Source organism: Natrix helvetica (assembly GCF_964273705.1).
Source record: "Natrix helvetica genome assembly, chromosome: 3".
In the NCBI taxonomy this organism is placed as follows: Eukaryota; Metazoa; Chordata; class Lepidosauria; order Squamata; family Natricidae; genus Natrix; species Natrix helvetica.
The window spans coordinates 46,988,045-47,011,892 of NC_138549.1; the positions used below are offsets into that span (position 1 = coordinate 46,988,045).

At 34.6% G+C, this 23,848-nt stretch overlaps 1 protein-coding gene across 2 annotated transcripts; it reads left to right on the plus strand.

The window, feature by feature from the left end:
- The first annotated feature begins 4 nt into the window (after positions 1-4).
- Positions 5-20,308, plus strand: MOSPD2 (motile sperm domain containing 2). 2 transcript variants are annotated; one of them, XM_081946031.1, is made up of 15 exons: positions 5-167; positions 1,025-1,088; positions 2,020-2,175; positions 3,413-3,499; positions 5,209-5,363; positions 6,070-6,130; positions 7,043-7,081; positions 7,462-7,586; positions 9,726-9,893; positions 13,602-13,714; positions 14,803-14,899; positions 15,442-15,538; positions 16,653-16,782; positions 17,528-17,630; positions 18,464-20,308. In XM_081946031.1, the coding sequence occupies exons 1-15, from the start codon at positions 159-161 to the stop codon at positions 18,608-18,610; spliced, it is 1,551 nt and encodes a 516-aa protein (XP_081802157.1). In that variant the 5' UTR covers positions 5-158; the 3' UTR covers positions 18,611-20,308. The 2 variants fall into 2 exon arrangements, with proteins under 2 accessions (XP_081802157.1, XP_081802158.1); XM_081946032.1 differs by having other exon boundaries at positions 8-167; positions 1,028-1,088.
- Positions 20,309-23,848: the final 3,540 nt, after the last annotated feature.

Genomic DNA, 23,848 nt, shown 5'->3' on the forward strand with positions numbered 1-23,848 from the left:
ACGCCTGTCGTGCGGCGCTTATAGCCGAAGGTGCCCAGCGCCGGCTGGTGTCAATTCTTACTTCAGCCCGGGTCACGCGCCCTTTGATTTGGTTCGTGTGTTTCTTCCCTTTTTCTCGCTCGCCTTGCTGCGGCTCCTAATCTGGTGTGAGCAGGACCATGGCGGATGTGAGTAGCTGCGTGCCCTTGAGGATAGACAGTCTGGAAGACAGAACACAAGAGGTGGAAAAAAAATACTCTTCGTATCTTCCCCTCCTAGAGAAAGGGGGATGCGATGAAATCATTTGTGGAGATGGGTAAAACAGAAAGGCAGGATACAAATAAAAGAAAATTCAAATATAGTTGAGTATGTTTCTACTGCCAGATGGCTGAGATAAGAAGACAGCATCCTCTTTTTAGAGTCTAGTACGGCAGATCCTCAGAGAAGATAATTTAGCCCTTCTTCCCACAACCTGTAACCATACTGATCAGAAATGCTCAATTGTACACAGGTATAGAGAGAGGCTCCTTCATAGGGACAGCTGGACTATCTGATCCTGTGAAACTGGTGCAGAGCGTCCCCCCTTCCTTTCCCAGATGTGCTTAAAGAGTTACCTCATTCTTGCAAAGAACAGTGGGCCCCAGGTATTCCTTTTTGAGGACGTCATCCAAAGAAACTTTGGCTTAAAATTGACTTTTAAGCAGAGATTCAAACTTATTTCTAAAAGGTCTGTATTTGGGCCTCCTTGCAGAACCCAGTTTACAGAATGAGTTGTAATAGTCCTGTCCTCTAGAACTTGTAATTCTGGTAGTAACAATAGTAGAATGACTCTCAAATGAAGCAATCCACGCTTTACACGAAATGTTTATAATAACAGAACACTTCCTGAGCTCTGCGGGTACTTAGAAACTGCTTACTTAGCACTTATTACTTGAACTTGAAGTACAGTAGAAAACCAAAGTACAGTAGACTGAAAAAGCGTGAAGTTTGCTCAACCTAAAAATAGAAATGTTTAATGTGTTGATGAGTTTGTGGTCTTTCTCAGCAGGGCAACAGGGGCCCTTTAATAAGTGAAATCAGACAACGTTTTGAGGCAGAATATTTATCAGGTTGGTAATATAAATATCTTGTTTATACTATAGTTTATTCTGTACATTTATAACGTTACAGATAGGAAAGAAAAAAATACTGATTATTGTCAAAGGTACATCGCTTTAAAAAGGTTGAGTTTTCCTTTTTGGATATCTTTATATTTGTATTCTGTGACTACTAAAGATTGTGTAAATGACTGCAGTTTTAAATTTGAAAATCCTCATGATTAAAAAGATTATTAAGAGGTAAACATTTGGTTCCACTTACCTCTTCATACACTTCCAATGTAATTTGTTTATTGCAATAATCTGCCCATTATATCATGGTGCTCCTTGAGTCACCTTCATTTACTTTCATCCTTATGTTACTACTTATCTGTAATCTAAAGATAAAAACCAGATGCAGAGTAAAGAAGGATTTCTGACCTGTCCATACTATACAATTATAATAAATAATATACACATTGTGGTTACAAGCAACGCTTAACATTACCCTATTGTAGATTTAACCTTCTCATACTGAATTTGTGCTCTTGCCTAGGTTTTCACAGAATGAGTTCTTTGATAAAGAAAACAGAGAATCATATGGATAGCCAAACTTATAAAGTTCTATGGTTAATAAAAAATATGATTTTCCAGTTCAGTTGTGCAGCCCTCTCAATAGCAGAAAGGCTAGGCTGCATTTTTACTGCTAGCTCAAATATGATTTTGAAAAAGTATTTCTTCTGCAGGCATTTAGGTTTGAAACATTCAAGGACTTGAAAACATTTGCAATTGGGGGAGGGAGGGTTTACATCCATGTCAAAGAAAAAGGATATATATTTTGTTTAATTATTTTATAAATTAAGTACTAGCTTGCTACAAATACTTCTTTTAAATATATTCTTTATGATCCAGTTTTTTTACGAGAACATATATTAAATAACTATCTTCTATTCATATTGATCAGCAAAAAAAGATAAATATGACTCCAGGGATATAGAAAGATTGCATCAGGATGATACCTGGGTTGATAATTTCTTAATATGGCGAGATGATATTGTGGATGATACACTGAAGATGATTGATGAAAGCTTTCAGTGGAGGAAAGAGTATGCAGTTCATGGTAAGATGTCTCTTACCAGTTTGAAAAATGTTTTGATATGCATTTGATAAAAAAAAATAAGAAACTAACTATAATCAGATGAATGGCATACAAATTTAATAAATATGTTTATTAAATGTTATGTTTATATGGGTAGTCTCAGGTTCAAAGTTCTATTCAAAGTTACACGGTACTGACTAAATGGTACTTATGATAGGTCTTTGTGATTCCAACCATCTCAGCATCCCAGCAGTCATGTGATTGTGATTTCTTACGTTCCCTTCCAGATTTCTGCATGTAAATTCAATGGGGAGACTGGCAGGAAGTTTGAATTCATAATCATGTGAGGTCTTTGCTGAACAATCTGCATGGCCCTCATTTAACAACAGCAACCAGGACTGCTTGTGCTAAGAATTGTTAAGTGATGTAGTTACATAATATTATGCTTTATGATCACATCATTGTGGGTCAATTGCTGTGATAACCTGACAACCATCTGTACATATAATACCTTATTTTCATATAATAAGTGTGCTTACTTTAATAACATAGAAATTTTAGTGACATAATGGAAGAGTTAAATAAATTAACTATATATATATAATCTAATTCAGGGGTTCCCCAACCTCTGAGCCATTGTCTGGTAGCAGGCTGCAAAAGCAGTGGGCAAGCGCCTGCGCAAGCAAAGCTCCATTTGTGCGAGCAGCGTGCATGCATGTCTGCCGCTTGTGCAAATGGAGCTGTGCATATTCACCCGTTGCTTGCACGGAACCATCCCTTTTCCCCCTCCCCCTGTTGCCGCCAGTCCTTAAAGCCAAAAAGGTTGGGGACTGCTGATCTAATTTACAGCAGTGTCCAAGAATCTTGTTTGTTTAGTATCCAAGAATCAAACCATGAACTCCGCTTGCAGATTTTCAATGTGGTTGCCTAATTCCTTCATTGCCGGGGGTTCTGCAGCTATTACATAAGAATAAATTATATAATTAACTTTAAACTAATATTTAAAACTCCATTTTAGATTTTAAAATTTGTATCCAAATTTGGCATTACTCTTTAGGTTGTAACTATTACTGATACTCTTTGGTCTAAAATATAGTGATTGGAAATAACTTTTCTTTGAATTAAAACATTTTCTTTTATTTGGATTAAAAAATAGCAATGTTATATTCCCTTTTTATGTAAGATTTTAGATTGCGGTTACAGTATGTGATATACTAAAATAATAATTGTAATAATAAAACAAGACTCTTTTCTTCAGATTTGACTGAATCTTCTTTTCCAAAATTGTTGCTTGACGTTGGTGCTATTTTCCTACATGGTTACGATAAGGAGGGCAATAAAATATGTAAGTCAAATTTACAATTTTATTTACTTATTCATTAATACAAATGGAGTCAGAATGAAGAATGTAAAGTAATACAGGGATTGGTATAAAGTCACTGAAATCAGTGACATTGGTGGTGGAGATGTCTAACAAAACCCATGTATTTCTTTAGTACTGATATACATTTAAAATTGCTTACAACTACTGACAAATTTAAGAGGAGCAATGCAATCTTTATGTATCTATATTAAAATAACAATTGCATTTTAATTTTAATAACATGTATAAAAATAGCTTTAACTAATACTATATTTAATTTAGAGGTGATATAACTATAACATAACATATTTTAGATTTCATTTTAAATTTGAAAATGCTACTTTTTTTCCCTATTCTATCTAGTTAAGGGTTTAACAAACTTTTTGTTCACTAAGCCATAATATGGTTTCTTGGGTCTTGGTTTAAAATATGTCAAATTGTGGTTTATTCAATAAACCATAATGAAATAAACCATGGATGATCATGTATGAACATGTTCAGTAATTTTTTTTTAATTGAGCGGTGTTTGAGTGATAATTCAGAATGAATTGGGCTAGATTGTGGATTGAATTGATGTTTATTTGGTATTCTTTTTGGAAGGATTGTGAGTTCATTTGCAATTCAAGAGGCTAAATTGTGTATAAAATAGTTTTTTGTACAAGAAATCTATCACAAGAAGTGATAGAAAATGTGACAGTGACTGTTGCATCACATAAAAGTAGATTCAGAGGTTTGTACATTTTCCATGCATAATGCTGTTTTTGAGGCTCATATACAAAGATCCTTGTTCTGTCTGTTTTCAGTCTTCCTACTGACGTTTCCATCATAACTATATATAGGACTTCAGATCTGGTTGGTATAATCCAATTCAGTAAAAGTAAATAATTACGCTCATTAAATTTAATAGGCATTAGGGTCATATTGTCACTGCAATGTTACAAGTTTTATTTGATGAATATAAAAAGGGTAGACTGTATTCTGGACAAACTCAATTAATTTGAGCTTCTGATCATTTATGGAGCCCAGCATGGTTGACTCTGAAATCTATACTTTTATAAGATGCTAGAGGAGCACAATTTTAGGCATTTTAGATTTTTTAGACGTTGCAAAATGTTACGTGTATATTTTTAATTTAGAATGCATCATCTTTATAGTAATTGGAATATCTAAAAAGTGCAGAAATTATCTCACTTCGATTGAAATGTGAACCAAAATACTTTCTGGAAAGTGATATGATAGTATGTGATAAAATATTGTTGTTAAAAGGATCAAACATACAGAATTTTTCTGAAGTAGTGGTACATAATCAAATAGCAATTTTCAAAGGTTTTCCGGCCCTATTTTAAGGTGCACAGCAGATACGGTGCAACTCAAAATAGATAATTATATTTGGACATTATATTTGTCAAATCATCCATATTGAATTATTGTTTTTAATTCAGTAACACTGATTTTAATGTCATATTAGTAAAGAAAAATTTATTTTACCTTATTTCTGTATAAAATAGTTTTGATTTGTAATGTTTTATCTTCTAAGATTTTAAATTAAAAGAATAAAGAAGTTACAGAGACATATGAAAAAAAGAAAACATACATGTTAAAAAACAAATAGTATCTTCATTTAGAGATAGCCTAAAAGTTGTTCTTACCTTTTTGACACATTTATATGTATTTTCCCCTCCCCACATTAGTTTGGTTCCGAGTGAAATTACATACAAAAGATTCTAAAACGCAATTTGAAAAAAAGAAACTAGTAGCCTTTTGGTTAGAGCGCTATGCAAAAAGAGAAAATGGAAAGCCATTGACAGTGGTGTTCGACATGGCTGACACTGGACTGAGTAATATCGTAAGCATTTTTAAAATTATTTCATATTATTGTGGCTTCAAAATTGAATTTATACGGAACAGCCTTAGATAATCCTCTAGGTAGAGTACTGGAATTTAAATTAATTATTTGCTCTTTGGCATACATCTTAAGTATTCTGGATTGACTGGCTCATGAATCACAAACTTAGCTCTTTAATAAGCTAGCATAAGAATTCTATTTACTTAATTGGAGAAAATTATGTAATAATGTATGCTGGTTTGCAAAGTCCCATGGAAATCTATTTAAGGCCTAACAGCAACTCAGCATTATATAGCTATTGGGAAAAACGCATTTGTATCAGCCTTCTGATGAAGCAGTTAAATGTTTTCTTCTGACAAGTCAGCAAAGAACCTCATGAGAGTGCATGCAAGATGCAATATGGATTGGTTTTTGTTCTCATTGCAACTACTACAAACTCTGAGAGGGTTTTATTAAAACTGCACACCCAGTTAACATTATAGGCAATTTGAATAGATTGCTTCAGTATGTATAAACTTAACAAACTTACTTAAGATTTAATCTTTGAATATTTTTTCGAGTAAGGAAATACAATTTTATATATTATGTGCTACATAAAAATGCTTGAAACTCTTAACTCACTTCTAAAACTCTCTTAAGGGTGATTTCTAAGCAAAATATCTGCTGACTCTTTATTAATAATAAAAATAATCTGTTTTTATTTTAGGATTTCGACTTTGTCCGGTATATTATTAGCTGTTTTAAAGTATATTATCCTAATTTTCTCAGTAAGTATGAAGCCATCCATATCAAATCAAATCTTACTGAAGGGCTTAAAGCCACCAATGAGATGGCTGAAATAAAGCTAAAATAGAAAAAAATGAAGCCAAAAAGAAGTTTTCAGTCACAAGCAGAGACATACAATCAAATTGGGCAACCCAGGATGTTAGAGTCAAACAATGGTCAGAGGGAGAAGTGACAGATAGAAGTCATCCTCTTTGTCAGATAATTTGTTTTAGGATAGGATGGATAAATGTTATCTATGATAACCTGTATAAAGAGCAAAGAGAAGCATGAGCTGTCCTCCAAGGACATATATGCTGACGTATAGGAATATTTTTGCAATGCTCTAACAGCATGACAGAAGGCAGTGGATCTGGCCTAGTTAGAATAACCAGAAAAAGTTCTGGCCTGTGAGGGAAGAGAGCTAAGAACCTAGGACATATTATATCAATTTGGAAGATTCCATATGCTGCAAGATGGTTGAGTTGAAGAATAGTGTTATAGATATACTGCTGAAGAAAACTTGTGACATTTTCATTTTCAGTAAGAGCACCTTGGATTGCAGTTTAACTTTTTTTAACAAGATTGATTTAATTTCATCCTTAAGATTCAGGAGCAAGACCCACCAGGAAAAAAAAGCTAATTTTAGCCAAAGGCACTGTTTATACCACTCCATAGTTCCAAGAAATACATTTTTAAAAACTAATCTTTTTTTTAAAAAAAGGAATTATTAAAATAATACCTCTGAAGAGAGAGAATTTTTTTAAAAATGTAGCAGTTAAAAATTATCAAAGCACACTCTCTGTTATGAGCTCATGGAAACAAAAGCCTCCCAGAGTTGTTGGATACAAGATTGGCAGCAAATACATTTTCTGAATAAATAATAGATAAATAAAAACTTGTTTTTGTTCTTGCAGCAAAAATTGTGATTTTTGAATTGCCTTGGGTAATGAATGGTGAGTTACAATTTTAAATTATCTTTAGAGAGTATCTTAAAAAACTGTAGAAGTTAATATTTCTTCAAATATTTTTTTATTTCATTAGTGGGAGGGGTATTCTTATGATTAACAGTTGAATTAAAAGCATGAATGTGTTTTAGATTTCTAAGTTTATTTTATCTGCGGCATCACTTTAAAATTATTTAAATAAATTTACAAATGTTCCAGTCGATTCTGAACATGTTTTTTCCCAAACATGGGACTCTTAAGTTATTTTATATGATTCCAATTTTAAGTAATGGCACTAATCTGAGGTGAATTTGCATTATATGTCATATTAATAAAAATAGGTTGGAAAAAGCTTTTACTATCATGATTATTCCTCCCTTCTTATCTAGCTGCTTTTAAAATTGTAAAAAATTGGCTGGGTCCAGAAGCAGCTACCTTGTTGAAGTTGACCAATAAGAATGAAATCCAGGAGTACATAACTACTGAATACCTACCACCTTATATGGGTGGGACTGTAAGTATGCCATTGTGGAATTGTGATAATGTCTAGGAGATGTCTATTAATAACTATTAAAGGAATTATTAGTAATTAGTATATTCACTCAATATATTTGATATTGAATTAGTCATTCATGGGAAAACAAACATTTTGTTCAATCTTTATAAATTTCTGTTTTGTTTTATGTCTATTAATGCTTTCTCTGATTTACGATTTTTTTTTTAAAAAAAAACCCTAATTAGCTAGCTGCAGTGCTAACAATAATGAATTAGTTAAATTAGCCAACTCCAAGGTCATGTTTTGTAAGCCGCATATGGATATTTTTCAAATACCATTTGTGATTATTACAGAATTTCATATTTGCATAAGAAAAGATAGAAGACTAATGATGGTTGAAATACAGTACAATAGCAGAGTTGGAAGGGACCTTGGAGGTCTTCTAGTCCAACCCCCTGCCTAGGCAGGAAACCCTATACCGTTCCAGACAAATGGCTATCCAACATCTTCTTAAAGACTTCCAGTGTTGGGGCATTCACAACTTCTGGAGGCAAGCTGTTCCACTGATTAATTGTTCTAACTGTCAGCAAATTTCTCCTCAGTTCTAAGTTGCTTCTCTCCTTGATTAGTTTCCATCCATTACTTCTTGTTCTACCCTCGGGTGCCTTGGAGAAATATTCGGTCATTATGTGTTAGCGATGTGCAAATCCCTCCAAAATCTGCATATCCATATCCTTTATTCTTTCCAGATTCAGCACTAGGAATGTCTGCTTTGGAAGGAATCTGAAAGTATGATTCTCCAAACGGGGAAAAAATATTTAGATGTGGCATTTCATTGCAGTTTAAATCTGTAGTTGTCACCAGGAAGTAGTACTGACAATCGCAGTGTATTTCTTAGGATCAAATATTTTATCTGATGGAAACTGCAGCCCACAGTTCAACCCAGTCTCAAGCTCGCCAATTTCTCAGGACAGCTTACTAAGAAATTTGCTGTTTTCTCCTGCAAAGTGCAGTTGGTGGAAGGTATACATTCCTTTAAACAGAGTCAGGGTTCTAAAGAACCTAGCACTTCCTTTCCAGTGTTAGCAGCAAAGAGAGGTCTTTCTGCCACTTGGTAGTCCACCAAATCCTCAGAATCTTGTAGATCCTAGATTTATGAAAATCAGAACAAGCAAACAATTTCAGTTTCCGGTAACTCTTCCAGTAAAATAGAGCCACTTAAAGAGCAAATAAAGTTGACTGTTCCGCCCACATCACTTTTGGGATTGTATCTAATTGAATCCAGTTTCTTTTCTATAAAATTTCATATCCTGTCCACCCACAAGTCTTGTCTTTCATAGCCACAAATAATGTACTGTATTTTTCGGACTTTTCCCTCAAAAAAATAGGCTGAAAATCTGGGTGCATCTTATAAATTGAATACAGCATATTTTTGCCTCCTGAAGCCCCGCCCCTTCACAAAATGGCTGTGCATACCCTTATGGAGGCTTTCAGAGAGCTCCTGGGCGCTGGGGAGGGCAGAAATGAGCAAAAAAGGGGCCTTCCCCCCCCAGCCCTCAGCAGCACTCTATAAGCCTCCATACGGCTAGGCATGCAATTTTTTTGACGAAAACCGGGCCGTTTTTTGCTTGTTTTGGGCTCCCAATCTCCTCCCGGAGCAATCTGCAAGCCCCCCCCCCCCCCCAAGGCTATTCATGCTTTTTATTTGGGAAAAAACGGGCCTGTTTTCGCAAAAAACAGGCCGTTTTTGGGAGGTTTGCAGAGTGCAAAAACTTTTTCCCCCCTTTCAGAAAGCTCTTTAGTTAGAATGATTAATGAGAATTACATTGATCAAGTGCTGTGCCAGCAGAACAAGTCTTAGGTGCTGCAGGTTGTCAGTGATTTCCTTCTCCAGCACATGGATAAATACACCTGGAAACATCTACCTACCTACTTACCTACTCTCTCTCTCCCTACCTACCTACTGTATTTCTCTCTATCCCTCTATCTACCTACCTACCTACCTATCTAGTCTCTCCCTCCCTATCTACCTACTGTATTTCTCTCTCTCTCCTTCTCCATCCCTCTATCTACTTACCTCCTTTTTTTTTTTTGCCTCTTCAAAACCTTGGTGCATCATACTCTGAAAAATACAGTATTTGTTTCTTTTTGTTATAGGATACTTTCAAATACAGTTATCCTCCATTAGTTGATGATGATTTCCAAACTCCATTATGTGAAAATGGACCTATTACTAGTGAAGATGAAACTGAATGCAAAGAAGTAGAAACCGATAAAAAAGACAGCACAGATACTACTGAAGAACAAGCACTCAATTCAAAAAAGGTATCCCTCAACTGAAGGGTACATAAGAGAATGACATATCTCACTGTTACATGTCTATATTTCCCATGTTACTGTTAATTTGCAATACCTAATAAAAATGCCTAAGAAGTATTTGACCATCATATATTGCTGTCAGAATCTAAAGTCCATATTATAAAAAACTGATATGCTCATTGCAGACAGCCAATTTTAATTCCTGGTTAATATTGCCAAATTTCATCTGAGGAATACATTTTTGTTCTGATGTGGAATTGCAATTTTTGTGTTTCACTTTCTGATACATAACTTTGATTCTTTTGTCTGTTATAGGAAGTTGTGTGAAGTACTCACTTAATAACTCATGCAGTTTTCCAGTTACAATGACAACTGCAACTGCCAGGACTGCTGTTGCTAAGTGAGGCAGTCATGTGACACTGTGTTTTATGCCCATGAACAGTTAAAATTTTGGTCCTAGTCGTAACCCAAAGACAACCTGTATTTCAAAATTGATGCCCATATGTAAAATATAGATTAAAACAAAGAAGTACTGATACTGGAGCTATTCCAAGAGTCATATTTCTATTTAACCTAAGGAAAGACAATCTAGCATCATCAGAATGTTTTAGCTAAAATGCCCTATATTTCTACCAATACTGACTGGAACTTAAGCTGCAGTCCTGTCCTCCAAAGTATTCACATACACAAAAAATGCTTTTGTACGGTAGAAGTGACATCCAATTTCTACATTTAGAACCTAAACTGGTGTGTATGTGTGTATGCCACACATTAATACAAAAGTATGTGCTGAAAATCTTTGCCATCTCTTTGTCTCCATTTATTTCATCTACTGTAAATGTACTTTACACAATTTATGACCACAATTGACCCAAAATTTCAGTTGTTCAGCGAGGCAGTTGTTGTGTTTTGCCCCATTTTATGTCTTTTTGCCATAATTGTTAAGCAAATTATTGCAGCTGTTAAGTGAATCATGCAGTCATTAAGTGAATCCAGCTCCCCTATTGACTACTCTTGTTGGAAGCTAGCTGAGAAGGTTACAATAGCTCACATGACTCTAGGGCAGTGCAACCATCATAAATACATTCCAAAAACCCAAATTTAGATCATGTGACCATGGGGATTCTGCAACAGTTCTAAGTATGAAAAATGGTCATGCCACTTTTTTCAGTGTTGTAATTTAAATGGCTGCTAAATGAATGGTTATAAGTCAAGGACTACCTGTATTTCTTACCATGCAATGCATGGGCTATTATGGAGGATTAATTCTGCTGCTGTGTGTGTTTTCTCTTTGGCAAACCAGGCTTTCCACCCATTAATGTATAGTTTGGGCATTCGGCTTACAAATATATTTCATCACACTTTAACATGATTTTCACTTATGGTCATGGAGACATAACTATTCTTTCTGGCTTTCATTAGTTCATAAGTCAAAGTATACTAACCACTATAGGAAATATTCTAGTGCAATACTTTAAATTTCCTTCTATATATATTCATATATGTTCATTAATTAATAAAGTGTAGTAGTATGTTGGAAGTATGACACTGAATTTGAAAGCCTTGGAGCAGCATATGAAATCTTTAGCTCCCCCAAGACCCATGAAACATGTACGGACCATTTTGCCACTTTACTGTCACTTTACTATCTGCCAAAATTTTAACTTTTACATTTTCACTAGTTTCATTTAAATGTACAAAACTGCAGTCATTTTTTGCTTATGTCTTCTTAACATCAAAAACTACCTGCCATTGCTAGTAATTCAAAGCAAGGATTGTGAGACTAAACTAACATATTCTATTGTTCTAGGTATTCCGTTAAAATAAAGAAAAATATAGCAATAGTAGCAGTAATTTATCATAAAAAGAGCTATATTAGACTAAAGTTTGTGTCCTACAATAGCTATGTATAAAATTAACAAAGCACAAGACATAAAAAGTTGTATATATTATCTTCTGCTCTTGTTGCTTGTCAGATTTTCAGAAAAAAAGCAGTCATGCATAACTAATAGGTATCAGTGGCCTTATTGTACCTCAATCTTCTTATCCCTCCCCTCAAATTTGTAACCTCCATCAAAGGTTCATACATACATACATACATACATACATACATACATACATATATGTTTTTGGCTTAAAGCGTGGTTGGAGCTGCCGTCTTTCTATAAATCTTGGTGGGGGTGTATGGAGTGCTGGCATTGTTTCAGTTAGTGGATTGATTGGCTGTGTGGCTCTATTTTTCAGGCATGTGTAGCTGTACAAGAGTTATGTAAAACCATCATGACACTCATAATATAAATGATCAACTTCTTTTTGAAAAGGAAGTGAGAGTAAAAATTATTTATAAATGCTAATTGTAACCATTTTTATAACCATTTTTGTAACCATTTTTCTAAAGAATTCCCAGTGTTTATCGGAATATCATCTTTGTTTTGAAGGTTTAGGATATATAATACATTGCTTACAATACCAAGCACAACCACATTTTTTCAAGATTGTGAAAAAGATAATTATTTCTATAAAACTTTGCAGTGTTTGAAACATACGTCAGTACATACCGTACTTCCCCAAAAATAAGACAGGTTCTTATTTTCTTTTTACCCACAAAATATGGCTTGGGCCTTATTATGAGGGGAGGGTTTATTGTTTTGGGGTTGCCGGGCAGCTACTCTCTTCCGAGTGGGCTCCCAAAGAGCCGGGCACAGCCTCATGGGTGAATGGAGCCATGAAGCAACCACGCTCACGAGCAGCCACCCAGCAAACCCCCTTTCCAGCCGGGCACAGAGCCATTCACTGACCTAGAGGTATCGCCAAGCCACATGAGCGCCTGTTCGCCGCCGTGAACAGGTTATGTGCTTTGCCGGCAGCTGGCCCACAACCATAGAGCGTACTCCCAGAGCGGCCACTGCCGGAAGACTCGGTTTGGAAGCCGCAGAAAAAGCCATACGGCGGCAGCAGAGGTGCCCTGGCTCTGCGGGGAGAGCTGGGCCAGGGCATTGTGAGGTTTGGAGGCGCTTGAGCAAGAGCGGAACAGCTAAGCCGCGGAAGCTGGGCGGCGGTGAACAGGTGCTCACGTGGCTTGGTGATACCGCTAGGTCAGTGAATGGCGCTGTGCCTGGCTGGGAAGGGGGTTTGGCGGGTGGCTGCTCGTAAGCGTGGTCGCTTCATAACTGCTGTGTTGTGCTGCGACAGCGCAACACAGCCATTTGCCCATGAGGCTGGGCCCAGCTCTTTGGGAGCCTGCTCGCAAGAGAGCAGCTACCCGGCAACCCCCCTCTTCAGCTGGGCACAGAGCCGCTCACCAACCTAGCGGTATCCCGAAGGCGCCAAGCAACACAATCAACTTTGCCTCCCCCCCCCGGTTCTTGCGGCTTGGCACCTCCAGGGTACCGCTAGTTTGGTGAGCAGCATGCTGCCCTGGCCAGTGGGGGGCTGTCCAGGGGTCTTATTTGCAGGGGAGGGCTTATATTTTTGCCCACCAGAAAAATGTGGCATGGCTTTATTATCAGGACATGTAATTTCAGGGAAACACGGTAGTAGGATAGACTATATAGCTTTCATTTTTCTCCCCCTTCCCCCTTCTCTATTATATGACCCTACTTACATTTGGTGTTCTTATTCAATAGCTGAAAATGTAGTTGTATCATTCTATTCTATTGTACAAAATAATTAACCCTGAATATACATAGTTGCTGTTTTTGTTTGCTTGCTTAGGGGAATACTTCAGAACAGACTCCAAAATCAGAAGAGTGTGACAAATTAGATTCTAAAACAAAAAATGCCAAGAAAGCACTTACCACTTTTAAAGGATCTTTATTGCATATCAGGTAAATGACAGAATAATCACCGTCACGTTGTAGACTTTTACATGGTTTTAATAGCAGCACGGCCTCAATTGAAGAAGTAGGTTGTTTTGGACAGGACACCTTCTGACGGCTGGATTACAAAGCATTTTCCTTTTCCCAGTTTGGAACAAAATAAATGTAATTATGCCTCACTTTCTATAAGCTTTTTGTAGTCCTTTATAGAAACTAATGTGAAAAATTATCTATTCTAATAACAGTATGTGTTACAAAGTATGGGTTTGTGTTTACTGAATGAGAGTTCTTTTTTTAAATATAACAAGTTTGGGAAGCCATTTCTAAGATGGCATGGATAGTTACATTTAAATTAAATACATTAAATTTTATTATTGCCAATTCCTTGGTCCCATATAAGGTATATTTTGAAAGCCAATAGGTTCAGTGTGCAAATTACCAATATTTCCGCTATAGACTGGTAGAAGATATGAAAAGGGTCATTTAACTTCAGATGTTGAAGATCAATTTGCACATCTTCAATTCAAGTTCTTTTCTACTTTTTCTAAAATGTATTTTATGGGACAGGGAAAGACATTGACGAGCTGCTGCTATACTAAAGCTAATGGGCTAGCCTTTTCTAATAGGGCACACTGATATATCAAAGCATAACATCCATCATGCTTGTTCAACAAGATATTGACCATACTGTGAAGCACAAGGCAGGAGACTCAAAAAAACAAAACAAACTTGAGAAGACTTTTTATTACTTGTTCTAAATATTGCGATTGCTTTGTCCTCGATTCTTGGAGTCTGATTGTATTTTTTCAAATAATGCATGTTTTCAAATGTTGCATTATTTTAACAATGTTTCATGTTTTGTAATGTAAAGGAGAATTTCATCTCCATTGCACATTATACTATGTATTGTAAAAAATTACCTGAAGTATTGTTAAAAGCCTTTAAAATGCTCCTTAAAATTTAAAGTTTTTGAAGTATTTTTGTGCCTAATAAATCACATATAATTGTTTTAAATAAATTGCTTAACTATTTTAAAGAAAATTATGTCTGTAGTCTTTTCAAATAGTTATTGTAGAAAATGTTATGTTTTTCAATAGTCCGGCAGAGGAATTGCATTTTGGGTCCAAAGAAACTGCAGAGAAAAAATGTTTGATAGTTCTGACAAATGTTACTAAAAATGCAGTGGCATTTAAGGTAAATAATAGTTTTTATGTTTTATTTAGATGGTAGATAGGCAGCATATAAATATATTTATATTTGCATGTTTGCTTTTAAAAAATATCTTGTCATGGAGTTCAGAAATCTGATTTTTCTCTGTAGTTCTCTAGGTGTTTCTATATTCATCAGTAAAGATTCAGGTTACCTGAGTAATATTCCCTAGTTGGAAGAAACCTTTGGGCTGAAGGGAGCAATCATCTTTTTGTCATGATTTTCAAGGAAAATCCAAATGAGTGCTCTGAAAAGAGATGGTTGATTTTCTTGCACTGAGTTTTGTCAGTCTTAAGACAATGTGGAGCTTATAAAACACAGAACTAAATAGGTTACATTACAATTAACTGAATATTAAACTACAAAATGCATGTTTTAACAGTATTCCTAAAATATTTGCTTCATTCCTTATAAAGACATTAAAAAGTCAAAACTGAATTGCACAGCTTCCTTAAAAATAGAAAAAGGTTTCAGATATAAAATGGTTTATGGGAGAACTGTTGTTAATGCAAATGTCCTTCATATAGGTGAGAACAACTGCTCCTGACAAGTACAGAGTAAAACCAAGTAACAGCAGTTGTGAACCTGGTACTTCAGTAGATATTGTTGTATCTCTTCATGGGGGTAAGTTACAAACTGCATTACTATTTACACATAGAATTCAATCATTGTCTAATATACTTTGCCTTGAGAAGATTGATAATTTTGGTACAAGTTCTGGAAAGAAGGTACAGTTGAAATCAGATCATCTATTTAAACTTAAATGGCAGCTCTTAAATTCTGCCTTAATTAAAATAACTTAGTTCAATTATCCCCATATTATGTTTGTTTGGACGGGAGAAGAGAGAATCAAAACTGCTCCTAATCTTGAAATAAAGTAGCCACAAAATGGTAAAATCTGAATTCTCAGTCTCATTACTTATGCATTACTGTCTTCTAATACCTTTCTTAAAATATATCTGAAGTTTTTCTGATTTCATAAAAATAAACTTAATTTTTCATGCATTTTCAAGTTATGAGCTTTTTAAAACAATTTTAAATTTGAAAAACATTAAGTTTAGAAAAATAAATTTTGTTTTACCCTACAAAATTATGCTAATGCTGATTAATATTTTTGAATATCCTTCATTGCCAGATACTATATAAAAATATAAAATATTTGTGTGCAAATATGCCCTACTCATTTTTAAAATTTATAGCAACTTGCTTTTAGTTGAAAGTATTTCACATGATTTTCTCATGGATAAATTTAAAATATAAAACATGTATATCTTAGTGATTAAAAATTATTTAGGACATTATAATAGAAAAATAAATAAAATAATCCAGTTTAACCCAGTTATATTTGTTCTAAGTCAATTTCTACATTGAAAATATTTATATTTCAGTTAATTTTAAATTTTTGAATATAAGTTATCTTACTGTCCATCATTCTTGTAAGATCATCCACTCAGACTATTCTTTCTGAAGTTTTGCACTTGGCTAAATACATTGTCAAGTTTAGAGTCCATAAAGTCTCCATAATTTTTTCATTTCATCTTCTATTCTTCTCAAGAGTTTTGTGAAATTTGGGAGTTGCACATTTGTGTTCAGTATTTGCTGTGCTACATTTGTTGTAGTAAATTAACTATGTAAAATAACTGTGAACATAGTATGTACACATCTATCGAAATGTAATGTTTTCCCCTATGGGCTGTTGATTATATCTAAATGAAATTAAGCTCTCTTGGTTGATTAGGTTGTGCGGCTTCTTTGCAAGACCGTTTTCTAGTTATGGCAGCAGAAATGGAACAGTGTTCTGGAATAGGAGCACAGGAACTATCTCAATTTTGGAAAGAAATTCCTAGAACTAAAGTGATGGAGCATAGGTAAACATTTTATATTGATTATCAAATTGACATCATTAAATGCCTTCTTCCAGAATGTTTTCTTCTCAGTCGAACTTAAAATTTCCTGGTGGTTTGTTATTAACAAGGTTGGATCTTAACTTACCTTCTGAGACCAGTCAAAGTTGGCTAAATATTGCAAAGCTAGTTTTGCATAAAACCAAATGTGTAAATTGCTAAACAAAAGACAAAACTGTGGCCAAAACTAAACAGTTCAACTAGAAAAAGGTGGTCTTTTTCTTGGTTCAGCTAAACTTTTGGGAAGGGAGGTATTTCTATGTACAAATATATCCTGTCAATAAACATTCTGCAGTTTCCTTTTTGTCTTGTCTGTTCTTAGTGCATTTCAATGTCTACACTGTAGAAAGGAAAAGCCAGTTAATTATTTTCACCTCATCAGTTTGTCTTGCTCACGCTTTATGTATGTACATGTGTTTTATACTTGATTTTGTATTCTTTAAATACATTCCTTTATAAAAGGAATATTTCTATTTTGTGCAGTGTCTTGCCCAATTCCCATGTTCTGCTTGGTATACTGGTTCAATGTCATTTTGTTCATGCAGTGATTTTCTGGATGTTCTTCTCTTTTATTTTAATGCCAGAGTATAAAGGGAATCATATAAAAACATAAAATGTAAAAAAACATTAAGATAAAAAATGGAAACCCAAGGAACAAACAACTATAATTCTGCAGAACTGAACTCAAAATAATTGCTTTCTGTTTCAGGTTAAGATGCCATGTTGTAGAAAGTAGCAAGCCTTCTTCTTTAACCATAAATGAAAATGCCTTTAACAGTCCTTCAAAAACCAATGAAGATTTACACCTTCAGGTAACATGTATGACTATTATTATTACTTTTCTTTCAATTGTGCTATACCATTCCTTAAGTATGCCATAGCAAGGAAAATAAAAAATTGGGATTTTTTTTTAGTCTATTCCCCACCCACCCAAATCTCTTGAAAAGGCAGGCTCCAAAAAGCTGTTGACATTTCCAAACTGCTGACATAATAGAAAATCAGCTGCTTTCCAGTACTATACATTACATGCACACACAACTTTTAGATTCTCAGCTTCCATTCTTAACTAATTTACATAATTGATATTAGATACATTTCTATAAAATTTCATTCTTAAACATACATTTATATTAAAACATAAAAATTGCCTCACCTATTCACCTTGAAATTGATTTCCTCCTGAAAGTAACAGATTCTTTCTAAGACAATTGAATGTTCAAAACATGCTTTTTCATTTTCATTCACACATACACTGTTTTTATTATGAAATTCAAGACTTTTCTGTAGGCTTCTTTCTTTCTTTGTACTAACTAAATCATGTAACATCACTTCTTAGATAATGCAACAGAAACTTAGAAGAACTATACTTTAAAAAGTTTATATCTTAGTCAAGTTTACATGAGGAACCCTTAAAACTGGTCTTTTCTGTTGCATTTGATTTAGTGGATTTTTTTTTCTTTTAAAATGAATAAATCTGATATGCAAAATCAAAATCAGTAGTTCAATACTTCCAAACTAGTTGCTGTGTAAACAAGATTTACAATTGTTTCTATTTATATCCCCACTATATTGTATGCTGGTAAATTGTAGACAAAATTAACTGAGAAAAATACTTCTTTGTTGATAACATCTTCTATTTTTCTAGTTAAGGCAACTACTACAAGCTAATAGAAGACTTCAAGAACAGATTGACCGTTGTGTCTGGTTCCAACAAGTTACACTTTTCCTAGTCTTTATCCTAGTCACTATTGTTTTCTTCTTTCTGTTGTATTCTCCAGGAAGCTCAATATAATGTCACATCTATGCAATTGTGCTGTAAAAAGGCAGGAACCAGTATTACTCTATGGGCCCTCCTTATTGGCCAAAAGTGAGATCTATATAGGTTTTCTTAAAAAATAAAAAAGGACTAATATGATCTTCGCCTTTAATCAGCACATATGATTTTGTTAATTTATTATAATGTTAAAAAAAATAAGGTAATAAGAGAGTCTTTCCACTGGACACCATAGTAACTTATTTCTGTCATGCAGATAAATTGCTTAATTTTGTGCATGAAATATAACATTTCCTTTGAAATGTAATTGGGGAATAGCAGACTAGAATTTCACTTACCACAATGTCCTGGTGTCCAAGTACCACCATGGCCCATGAATGTACAGTTTAAAACCGAAGAACTCATTCCTAATTCTTATTCATATCTTCCAGAAATATTGCAACTATTTTACACCCAACTATTTGCAGTCAATATAGCTCTATTACCCAGAGGTGGCTGCCATAGTTCCAAAGACATTCTTATGAGACTCTTGTAACTTGTTTCATATAGAAAGGTGCTGTATACAGTACTATGATTTCAGTATTCTTTTTAGTGAAAATGTGTCACTAATGCATTATTACTGAATACATTTTGGAATAATCTTGGGATAACTGGTAGAATATTATAAATTAATGATTCCTACAGTTTAGAATGAAAGATATATATGAAAATTCATGAAAAGCATAATTTTGAAATATTTTAAAATATGAATAAATATCTCTCAAATATTCCTTGCATTTAATTAGGCTCAACATTTCATTAAAATTAAAGCTGATAAATATATATCAGGTACCCACATTTATTAATGTGGAATCTTTTTTTTGTTCTTGTCAAGCTGAGACAAAATGTAGATATATGGTTCAAAGCAAGCCTTAAAATAAGTTCTGAATGGTTTTGTCACACTGCAAAATACTGTAAAACAGAGGTGGGGAAAATGGCCCCTACCCCTGCAAAACATTAATCTAGAGCATATCATATTTAAGAATTTCTCATTTGCCATTATGCAAACGAAGTAAACATTGTGCACAGAAATTTTTGTTATATTGTCAGATTATTCATTATTTTAAAAATCTCAAGTTTACCCAAAATTCTCCCATGTGTAGAGAAAGTATTAGATAATACCGGTAGCAAAAACTAGCATTCAGGGCAGAACAAATTTTCGTTATTAAATGCAACTGCTGTTACAAATGTACAATTTGATAGTACTACTTACACTGTTTTTTCTCGGTTAGTCATTGCCATTGTAATTAGGACACTTTTAATGCATTCCTGCAAGTTTATAAGGTCTCAAAGGCTTATGCACTTAACTATATTGGAGGTGCAGCTTTAATGCGTATAATTATGATTTTTTCATTCTGCTGGTAACAGAAGACTAATTTAGAGGACCCCATTTTAAAAAATACTGCCCTGCTGTCATTGAGTCAACTTATTTTTACTCATAGAGACAAAGAAATACTGAAACACACTAAGAATTTTATCAAAAGGCATAATAATTGGCAGGGCAATTTCAATCCAGAACAATTAATTGTGTAACAATTACTTGTGTAATAATGAAATATATTTCTGGGGTTACCTTTTGTGTTCCTGGATCTATTCTATACTGATTTGTCATGTTTAGCTGTTGATCACAAGCTACACAGTTTTCTGGGATTCACTCAGGTTATCTTCTCTATTAAATATATATATACCCCTTTATTTCCACAAGGAAGCCAAACTGTTTGAATCATTTGTTTCTCATCTCAAATCTGAGTGCTTTCAATAAACTTCTGCCATAAAGGTTCTTCAGTAAGATAACTAATTATAAAATAGAGGATCATTCTAGTCTTAAACGTTAAAAATATTTTTAGAAAATGCTTACCATACGTTGGAATGAAATTAATTGCACTTTATTGAATATTTTCTTGATATATCCATAAAAATGTCAAATATTGATATTCTGGTGCTTAAATATTTTCAGTGTTTTATAACTTGTAGTCATATTTTCTATGTAAAATTTAGTAGGTATTTTCTATTTTAATACGTTACAGATGAATAATTCAAATTGTGAAATAAATTAGTGTTCACTGCAGTTCTTTTTTAAAAAACTGCAATTTTAATACATTTTCAAAGCTATAACCCTTTTCTTGCACTTCAGTATAATCTGTATTTAAAATGTAGTATTAAATCGCCTTCCACTCTACCTGGTTTTGTTTGTCATCAAAGGACTGGTTTTGTGCTATTTACTTCATAGGTCCAGAAAAAGTCTACATGAATTATTAATTTACTTCAATAGATTTGAGTGAAAATTTAACCTTAGTATGCAGATTGATGGACAATTGATGCGGTGTTTGAACACAATGGGTTGAAACTGTAGGTTTGTGATAGTACAGCTTTTTAAAAGAATGAAGGTAAATGGGTTCAGTCATCTGACTCCTATTAATAATATAAGAGGTCTGTTTGGAATTGTAGTACATTATAGTTAGACTACAATAATATTCCCATTTCATAAACATACATTTAAAAGTATGCAAAACCCTTCAATTTTTTTTTAAAGTATGGAGTATGACATCCATGGAATCTTGTTCTCCATATTGGGACTCCTTGGGGGGGGGGGAAACCCACCCTCTCTGCCAGCTTTCCGATTCACTTGTGGGAAGCTAGCAGGGAAGGTTGCAAATGGCAATCATGTAACTGCAACTGTCATAAATGTGAACCAGTTATCAAGTACCCAAATTGCAATCGTGACTGCAGGGTGCTGCAATAGCTAGAACTTCAAGGACCAGTCATAGCAGTGGTGGGATACGACCAGTATGCCCCAGTACGGGTGTACTGGTGCCTGCTGGGAGCACCAGGTACCATTTCAGTACGGTGCTCCGGCAGGTCCACCCACCCACCTGCCCTCCTTACCTGTATTTGAGCCGATCGGGGCTTCTGCGCACGCACACAGAGTGTACTGCGCCTGCTCGACACTGTCAAGCAGCTGGAGTGCCGCGGGCGGTAAGTACACATGCGCTCTGCACGCATGCATGTGGTGGATGCCCGGTCCCATTGCACCATACCGATTGCACCGGGATCTGGAACCCACCACTGGGTCATAGGTACCACTCATTGAGTGTCATAAATTTGTACAGTCACTGAATGAGTGGTCATAACTCAAACTACCTTCATTTTTATCCCAGATCATCCTATGTAAAGTCTGCTAAGTTGGTCAGTCAATTATGGATTTAGTCATGAAAACGTGATAGTTCAAACTATCTGTTTATTTAATATTTGTAGCTGATTTTAAGTCTTTTAAGTTTTGTCTGCAGTCCAGAGTTACTGGATGTAGACAGTCAATAAATTTAAATGAAATAAATATCCTTACTACAAGGTAGCACATCACAATTGTAGCATCTGCTTAGGTTATAAATGAATAAACTCAATATTGCTCTTTCTTCCCTTTTTTATACTCTTAGCTCAAAGGTACCCCAGAGTATTTCATAAAATGCTTAAAATGAATTATTAAAAATGGAAATAGGATAAAATGCTCCAGAATCAGAATTAGGTTAGTTTTGGTAAGTGACTTTACGTGAAATTTAGCACAATGAAAAGCCTCCAAATTTCAATAGATTGGTTATCTTTTCCTTGAGAGTAAAATTCCTATTCTGAAATGATTGTTTCAACACCAGTTAAGTGCGTAACTGCAAACAAATGACTAAACACATTTTTTTTTATAAAATTTCATTTCAGATACCTATTATTTTTAAGTAACTGCCTTTGATACAATTAATATCTTATTCTGCTGCCAATCAAAGGAGTTGCATTATACTGTAACAAAATTTTTAAAAAGAACTGTAAGGATTAACAGTTATTTTTAAGAAAATTGATGTGTTTTGAACCTACAACTTTTCTTGAAAAATGCTCTCCTTTACCTTTTTTACCACGATCCATTTTTAGAAAAATGAAAGAAAGTGGATGAAGGAAGTTTCTAAAATTAAAACTTACCAGTACTTTTAAAACTGATAGCCCATGTAACACGTGGGGGCTGAGAAGCTAAGTAAGTTGTTAAAATGGCTTATAAATGATCAAAATAGTAACAAAACAGTTGTAAACATAAGTCTTTGGAAGAGTGGCCATCTTTCTATTATGGTGGATCCAAATTGGTTACTTACCTTTAACTGTAGTTCTTTATCTGTGAAGAATTATTGGTTGTTCACTGATCCAAAGGTGTGTTTGTAGCCTTCTAGAGCTTACAGAATCATTTCGCAGAAGTACCCCCTTCCATATGCTCCAGGCAACTAAGCAAAGCTCCTATTCAACCCTTGTGGTTAACATGGATGCAGTTGATCTGAAGGCACCTAACTGGACAGGAGTGTGCGTGGTATGAATTCACAAGTGACAACTCAGAGAAATAAAATTATCAATAGAATAGAATATATGTAGCTTAGAGTTCAACACTCCCACCAACAGACAGGACAAGCCGCTGTAGATAAACGGAGCAAGCCCCATTGCTTCTAGCACTGAAGATGTTACCTAGTAAGGTAATGAAAGATCTGCAAGCAAACAATCAAGCTCAGAGAGCATCAGGGATTCCACAATAGATTAAGCAATTTATATCTCTTCCAACGGCCTCCATGAGCAGCATAGTTCTTATTTATAGGAGCCTCGACATATCCTAAAGTGACTGAAGAGAAGATGCCCTGCTAAAAATTACTTCCCTTTGGAATCAAATATCCAACTGATAATGTTGGATGAAGATCAATGTCTCAACCACATGTCTCCTTAGCATAGCAACTTATCCAGATGAGTGCTGCAGCCTGCAAATGTAAGAAATAAATATAAATCATATTCCAAATTTCATACATTTCAAGTTTTATTCCCATTCTATCTGATTGATTCCTTGACCTCTTTCAAGCAAGGTGCTCTGCCCTTCTGCTTTTCTTAAGAGTCATATTGACCAGGAATATTAATTATCATATAATGTCTCTAAAGCAGTTGGAGAAAGTTTCCGAGGTGAACGTCACATTAGGACATGGCTATGGGTGGTTGAAGATATGAAGTGTACACTTCTTTTGAGATCATGTAAAATCATCTAGGAAAATCTGCCTCATCTGAACCCAGAGGAATGGAATGGCCGTACCGTTTCCTTGATGCCAATATTAGTGTAGTGAAGCAGGATTCTTTGCAGGAGTGGCACATTTGGAGATGAGTCAAGTATGAAATGGAAGCTTTGAAGGAAGAAGTTATAATAGCTTCAAA